The sequence below is a fragment of the Sebastes umbrosus genome, chromosome 2 (genome assembly GCF_015220745.1).
Source record: "Sebastes umbrosus isolate fSebUmb1 chromosome 2, fSebUmb1.pri, whole genome shotgun sequence".
In the NCBI taxonomy this organism is placed as follows: Eukaryota; Metazoa; Chordata; class Actinopteri; order Perciformes; family Sebastidae; genus Sebastes; species Sebastes umbrosus.
The window spans coordinates 2,745,916-2,754,048 of NC_051270.1; the positions used below are offsets into that span (position 1 = coordinate 2,745,916).

The window sequence follows — 8,133 nt, forward strand, 5'->3', positions numbered from 1 at the left end:
ATACACTGTAAAGACGTATGTGGAGAGAAAGCGGCTTACTTGAGGGTTGGAGACGATGTCGGAGAAGTGTTGCCAGGTGAAGGCTCCACCTTGCAGTAGGACGTCACCTCCCTGCTCAGAGCTCTGGCCGCTCAGTATCAGCAACTTATTCCCAGCAAAGTCCGTGATCAGAGAGCGGATCTGGGTAGAGTACAGAATAACAACTATAACAACAGCTAACATTAAAGCTGTGTAATAATACATCTTCTGTAAGTCATCAACATCAGAACAAAAGAGTCAAATTCAGGCTACTGTACTGGAAAGATGGAAAATCCAAGTGGCCAAATATAATCAGTTTAGTTGGTTAACAGTACGTTTCCCCAAAGAACAACGCTCACATCATCTCACATGTACCATGACAGCCTATTCACACTCCCAAGTCCTCGAATATGGCAGCTTGATCAGTGGCCCTACGTGTCAAAGTATGACACTATACGTGGCCGTAGTTATGGTGGGAGTAAAGGAGGAAGTCTCGTTACATAGTAGTAAGTAACTACGTAGCGTAGTTATGTAGGTTACCTGACATTGCGTGGCATGACGATCTTTCTCTGAACCTTACCAAGTAGTTTTGTTGCCTAAAGGCCTTTACACACTGGGGGGCATTTTTTGTGTGATAAATTCGCACGTCAGTATATCTTTTCAAGCTGTTGTTTTTATCATGAGCACTTTCACACAAAACGTGAATATTACGTGGCGAAAAAGCCAAATATTTTTTTTCTGAATGAGGTTGATTTTTCTAAACTTTCGTACCGCGAATAAAGGCATCAACCAATCACGTTGTGAGGAACGAGTTGAGCCTATATTTATGAAACATGGAGGCTCCCAAGTCCGAACCAGGATGGCAAACTTTATTACTCCATTCAACCTTCGCAAAGGCAGCGCAGACCAGATCCACTCCTTCCGTTACCTTTCACAATAAAAGCTCTAGATATATAATATTCACAGGCAAATATTCAGCATTTTCCTGTCATTAATTCGTCACGGCCCCGGTGTGTAAAGGGTTTGAACCTAACCAAGCTGAAAAGACAGTGTTTGCATATAACGATCAGGAATTGAAGTGCAAAACTGATGCTAGAGGGGTGTATACAGTAGAGCGTAATAGTTTGACGTGTAGGGCCACTGACCGAGCTGCGGTATCTGACGAGTTCGGAGTGAGAATGTGTTGATCGGGAATACACCGAGCTGCAATATTTCATTTCATTTGAGTTTGAGAGCTGCTCAATTTGTCCTCTAATTGATTTCATCCAGGCAACACGGAGACACTGACTGATAAGAATGATGAATGGAAAGCTAAGACATTTTTGAAGAAATTCAAATCAAAGTATTTTATTGCATCACAATGAGAATGAGACAAAAGGATAAAAGGAGAACAAATCATACACCAAATATAAATGTAACAGTCTAAAATTACATCCTAAGAGTTGAATAGTTTCACTCAGTTTCTATTCTTATGCAATCACTACTGCTTCATACCCAAAATAGATTGTTTGGAAAAGGAAAAGTTTCTTTTAATTTCAGTCAGCAAAAGGCACACGTTATTTTAGTAAATGATGAATCACTGTGTCTCACTGAGAAGCTGAAGTTGCTGCAGCGTTAAGAATAAGTGTTAAACGCAGAAGTACTGTAGAGTACACCGTGCACAGTGCTGTGTATTTCCAAACAAACAGGGTTTCTTTTGCAGGTTCAAGGATCAGGTGTATTACAAATAACTTGTCATACTACTCTAGACAAAAAACAATAATGAAAACTACAAGATGAACCCTGGTTTCACCAGCAGTCAAAAGCTTCACTAACAACTGACAGTTTCCACACTGACAGTCAAATCTGAGGCATCTGAGTGGGTTTATTTATAACACCAAGAAGTGTCTGCGTCTCACACTGAGTGTTTTCCTGCTAATCAACTGAGTGATGATCACTAGCAGGAGAGACATGGACCTCCCATTGGGGCTGAATAATGAACAAACAGGTGCTGCTGAGCTCTTCATATAATGAGCGTAACCAAGTTGGATCCAGACTGAACACCTGAAACTCCTCAGTGTGATTTAAATAAAAATACAGAACATGTCCTGCAGGAGTCAGAGCATCTGCTCATCATCACGCTGCTGTGTTTTGTCGGTGTTGTCCAGGTGTGACTCACCTCTGAGGCGGCGGTCTCCTCTGATGGGTTCACCAACACCGCTGTCTCCAGGACATCACTCTGATACCGGAGAATCCGCTGGCCTGCAGGAAACACAGGTAAAAGAAAACATTAAGACAACACCAACTAACTAATAATCACTGAGTTACAGAGGCAAACATTGTTCAAACCCACATAACTTTAGTTTTATTCCTAGTGGCGATTTGAAAGTTGGGGGATGGATACAAATACAATTCACAGGGAGAAGTGCTACCCGGTGCGCAACATGTGCTCCACACGTAAAGACGCAACAGCAGCAGGGTTTTTACTCCGACACAACCTGCCAGTAGAGTAAAAAAAATGTTTCTGCACCCCCTTCTGGGGGAAAGAAAACCCAAGATCCCAGAGAGTTCATGCAGTTTGACGTACATGTTTGTATATTTGATTGAATCCCGTTAGGCTAAGTGTTGTCTGTAAACGTGTTAACAGCCAACTGTTTGATCTATAGGCTGAGATTTAGTTATATAACGTTAATGTATGACTGTATTACTGCAGCAGCCTCACACTCAAACTAACATTAGCTAGCCGTGCTAGTCACTGTCACCAGCATCATTTAGAACACTGACAGTGAATATTCACGTATCGTATGAGCCTCGTTAACCCGCTACACAACAGCTTTTCATCATTTTCTCTCCTGTGACAGCGAGTTTCTTTCCCCCAAAAGGGAGCGCAGCCTCGGAGATGACGCCATGCTGGTCTGGTTTTTAGCTTGGAGCCATAAAGCCCCTTTATTAGATCTTTTTTAGGACATGGCAGGGGAACAAACTGGAGATCAGTGTTTTTGGATTTATTGTTGGTGCATCCAGCTACACAGCAACTCTTCCGCACAGCGTTATCACTATTAGCGGTTTGTTTAAAGAAGAAGTTTGGAGATATGTTTCTACTTCCTCTGTTTACTCTGTTTCCATCGATGAGGGACGCGGGATTAGTTTCCCCCAAAAGGGGGCGTGGTCATGAGAGCCTACTCTGGATGACGTACTGCCGTCAAACCTGATCTGTTTGAAATGTGAAAAAGTTACAGCCCCGGATCCCTTCATGCTTTAATGCAGCCTTGCGTGTTAGCATACTAACATTTGCTAATAAGCACTAACACAGTGCAGCCGAGCTGATGGGAATATCTTTAGTTTTGCAGGTATTTGGATTATAATCAAATATGGTAGACAAATTTAAATTTTGAGCTGACGATGACACTAGATGAAAGGCCAGAGGATCACTCATTAGTATGACCTGGTTGCTTATACTGTCATGCTGCTGGTTAGGATGTGTAACAGATTAATAAACACTCTATAGGATGTTTAATTTGCTGTAAACTGAGCTGCTTGTTGAAGGTTTAAATTATGTGAAAACAATGTTTGCCAGTATGAGAATGCTGAATATGACCATCACCATTTACTGACAATACAACGCCCTTCATCCAGCATCTGTCAACACCATTACTCTGCCCATACAGTAGGCTACGGCCTCTGTAAGCATCCTCAACCCCGCCCGTCGCCTCTTCAGCTCACTTGCCATCTTATATCTCCACTGGCCCTAACTAAAGCCCCCCCCCCCCGACGAGGTTTAATCCTGGAAATACGCTACAATCACAACAATAACGCAAAATAATCCCTCAGCCGTCGGCCTCATTGGCTGTTGCTATGGGGACGCTCCTCCGGCTGTCGCTGCTAGCTGAGTTACACTGACCCAGTCTTGGCTGAGGGAGACGCATTGCAGCATTTCTGTGAGAGGGAGGGGAGGCTGCATGAGAGTATGCACGCAGCATCACATAGTATAGGAGAGTATGAACGCAGCATCACATAGTACAGGAGAGTATGCACGCAGCATCACATAGTACAGGAGAGTATGCACGCAGAATCACATAGTACAGGAGAGTATGCACGCAGCACCACATAGTACAGGAGAGTATGCACGGAGTTTCACATAGTACAGGAGAGTATGCACGCAGCATCACATAGTACAGGAAAGTATGCACGCAGCATCACATAGTACAGGAGGGTATGCACGCAGCATCACATAGTACAGGAGGGTATGCACGCAGCATCACATAGTACAGGAGAGTATGCACGCAGCATCACATACTACAGGAGAGTATGCACGCAGCATCACATAGTACAGGAGAGTATGCACGCAGCATCACATAGTACAGGAGGGTATGCACGCAGCATCACATAGTACAGGAGGGTATGCACGCAGCATCACATAGTACAGGAGAGTATGCACGCAGCATCACATACTACAGGAGAGTATGCACGCAGCATCACATAGTACAGGAGAGTATGCACGCAGCATCACATAGTACAGGAGGGTATGCACGCAGCATCACATAGTACAGGAGGGTATGCACGCAGCATCACATAGTACAGGAGAGTATGCACGCAGCATCACATACTACAGGAGAGTATGCACGCAGCATCATATAGTACAGGAGAGTATGCACACAGCATCACATACTACAGGAGAGTATGCACACAGCATCACATAGTACAGGAGAGTATGCACGCAGCATCACATAGTACAGGAGAGTATGCACGCAGCATCACATAGTACAGGAGAGTATGCACACAGCATCACATAGTACAGGAGAGTATGCACGGAGCTTCACATAGTACAGGAGAGTATGCACGCAGCATCACATAGTATAGGAGAGTATGCACGCAGCATCACATAGTACAGGAGGTGACGGCGAGGGCCAAACAGCAGCAGCAGCAGAGCTATACGTATGCATGCAGGCACTTCATCAGGATCTATATTTAGCATGAAAGATGTTCCTTCCTACGCCTCAAAACTGTGAAGGAGCTGTCACACAGTGTTTATGTCTCCTTCCTCTGCTAAAGAGGAGGCCAGGGCACTGAGGGGTGAAAAGATAAATTCAGCTCTTGGAGAGAAAATGACTTCACATTCAGGGGTTGTGTGTTTGGTCAGAGAATCTCACGTTCATATAAACAAGTCACAGATACATGAGTCAGTTTGCAATAACAGCTTTACCAGCATCAGGGGGGGACGTATCAGCCGACGAGTCAGAATCAGGAGCTAATTTGCATGTTTAGTGAGTAAAATAACTATGGCCCACTTTATAGATACTGTTTATTTTAGTCACATTCTCTGAAATAGCTTCACAATCTGAGTTTGTTCAGCTGCTGATCAAACAAGTAAAGTGGAGCTGATGGTTGTGTTTTTTCTTTCTGAACCCAGGAGACTGTTTGAATGTAGAAATAAACACCATGAGCGGCAGCAGCGTGGATATTGTACTCTGAATTAATTAACTCATGTTGGGAGGAAAAAACAACAACAAGACCGATATCCAGGCTCTTTATGTTCTTCTCAGTATGTTGATGAAGACTAGAAGCTCATTAGTTCATGTGAGATTCTGGACACCTGTTTTATTGATGTGAATGAAAGTGACCAGCGGTTGGTGCTTTTCACATGACAACTACAGTATGTTAAATGTTTAACACTTACTGTGCTTTCCAATACCCATACTACCATACTACTGTATTTAGTATGTCCCAATACAAACAGTAGGTCAACTACAGTACGCCAAAAATACCAGGATGTCTTCCTACTAGGGCTTATAGGATAATAACGCGTTAACGCAAATTTGTTTTAACGCCACTAACTTCTTCAATGCATTAACGCAACCTGCTATTTTTAGGTTGTAGTGGAATCAGTCTTAAAGCCAGAGTGAAGATAGTGGTATCACATGAAACTACAAAACCTGTTGAATCCACTGGTACCAACCATGTCATACTAGCTTGTCGAAAAGGAGGTTACATAATGCTCCAAACTTAGGCTAAATTTTGGCGAGGAAAATCTGTCATGGCCATTTTCAAAGGGGTCCCTTGACCTCTGACCTCCAGATATGTGAATGTAAATGGGTTCTATGGGTACCCACGAGTCTCCCCTTTACAGACATGCCCACTTTATGATAATCACATGCAGTTTGGGGCAAGTCATAGTCAAGTCAGCACACTGACACACTGACAGCTGTTGTTGCCTGTTGGGCTGCAGTTTGCCATGTTATGATTGGAGCATATTATTTATGCTAAATGCAGTACCTGTGAGGGTTTCTGGACAATATCTGTCATTGTTTTGTGTTGTTAATTGATTTACAATAATAAATATATACATACATTTGCATAAAGCAGCATATTTGTCCACTCCCATGTTGATAAGAGGATTAAATAATTGACAAATCTCCCTTTAAGGTTCATTTTGAACAGATACAAAATGTGTTAATTTGGGTTTAACTATGGACAATCTTGAATAAATATTTTAATCGATTGACGGCCCTACTTACTACATCCCATCGTATTTTGCAGTATGCAAGCCAGATTGCTTTTCTGGCCATTCTGACCCACAATCCTTTTCACTGCAGATATAAGAGGAAGAAGGTCAAAGTTCAAGACGCAATGTTATGATGAAGTAGTATGTCCCAAATGTACTCATACTGCATGCAACAGTACGTACTTTGTAAGGGCAGCTAAAAGGAAGAAGTATGTGATCTGGAACGTAGCCTGAGCTCCACATTTCAGCTCTTTATTTGTGAATTAGAAGTCCTTCCTGACTCTGATCAGCAGCTGATTGTCTCTCAGTGATTGCAGACCGCTGGCAGCTGCGTTCACTCAGTCAGCACACAGCGTGACAGAAACATCCAAACTGTGGCTGAATGTATTTCATGAATATTACCGGCAACAAATGGATGGAGCAACACCCCACTGTTGAAGCCTAAATGAAATCAAATGGACTACTACTTAAATGTTGGACCGTTGTGATTCAGTTTTAAAGGATTTATTACGTTGTTGGACTTCCAGACGGCTTTGAAGGTAGAGAGACATCATATTTTACAGATTATATTTGTATCCTCTGCCATGCACTCTACTCTCTGGATATATTTTTTGATGGGTCAATCTAACCTGTTGATGTACACAGTGTTCACCTGGTTGATGTTCAGTTGACATGGTGTGTATTGTTCCTCTTTAAGGCAGTGGTTGGGAGCCCTAGGGGTTGTGAGATAAATCTGAATGGTTGTAAGTTAATTAACAAAGTAGGAAAGAAGAAAACAACGTGTTCTGCTGCACAAAATTATAGCCTAATAATTTATTTTTTTTCTGTGAAATAATGGGAAGTTATATCATTTCAAACCTCTAACAATCAAACTGTCTGAGGTTAGAAGAGAAAATGTGATTTAGAGAGAGTTTATTTCCTGTTGCAGTGTCTGTAAATGACGAATACTTCGTCCAAAATCACATATTGTGCACTACAGTACATACTCAATATGCACACTATTGTTCGACATACTTTTGTGTGAATAATCAGTAGTGTGTATCTGTAATTAACGTCGTCGCTTCCTGAGAGCCTCCTTGCCGGTTGGAGACGTGTAACCATGGTAACCCGTACCAACAGTTTGTGAGAATCAAAGTCTGAATTATAAATATATATACTACCCCTAGCAAAGTGAAATCTTATACTTACAGTTAAATTGAAGCGTTATTGTTGTTACAGAGCCGTCCGTCAACGTCTGTTATGAACGTTGTCGTCACTACTGCATTGCATTGTGGGATATTTCACCGGAAATAGTATGCAATTAGCGTACTTTTGGTTTCATACTAAAGGTTTCGTCCATACTAAAATATCTCACATACTGTTTTAGCGTACTAAAAAGCATGTTAGTGTGGCGAACATAAGCTGACAGGAAGGTAATCTGAACCCAGGCCGTTATTTCAGGGAGCGCTCACAGACCTCACAGACGAGCCTTAAATTAACTACATTAATCTTTATCTCATCTCTTTTAGCGCCTTTAACTGTTATGACATCACATTAAAACGGAGCGCTGACACCAGAAAGACAAAGTGCTGCTGGAGAGACGACCTTCACATCGTACGACAGTAAAGGAGAACAGGTATGACCCTCTTTCCTTT

At 42.3% G+C, this 8,133-nt stretch overlaps 2 protein-coding genes across 14 annotated transcripts in view; one reads left to right on the forward strand and one right to left on the reverse strand.

Annotated features, from left to right (window-relative positions):
* Positions 1-8,133, reverse strand: part of map1aa (microtubule-associated protein 1Aa) — a 62,236-nt gene that overhangs the window by 12,700 nt on the left and 41,403 nt on the right. For both annotated transcript variants that reach the window (XM_037754880.1, XM_037754890.1), the window contains 2 exons: positions 2,177-2,259; positions 40-180 (listed from right to left, as the gene is read on the reverse strand). In XM_037754880.1, the coding sequence (XP_037610808.1) occupies positions 40-180; positions 2,177-2,259 (224 nt within the window). The remainder of the gene's footprint in view (positions 1-39; positions 181-2,176; positions 2,260-8,133) is intronic.
* The window catches only part of tp53bp1 (tumor protein p53 binding protein, 1), a 71,883-nt gene continuing 70,371 nt past the window's right edge, over positions 6,622-8,133 (forward strand). For 7 of the 12 annotated variants that reach the window (XM_037754901.1, XM_037754977.1, XM_037754944.1 and 4 more), the window contains exons 1-2: positions 6,628-7,038; positions 8,008-8,114. The gene's annotated coding sequence lies outside the window, so the exon portion shown is untranslated. Of the gene's footprint in view, positions 7,039-8,007; positions 8,115-8,133 lie in introns of all 12 variants that reach the window. The other 5 variants (XR_005204683.1, XM_037755004.1, XM_037754967.1 and 2 more) reach the window with 4 other exon arrangements.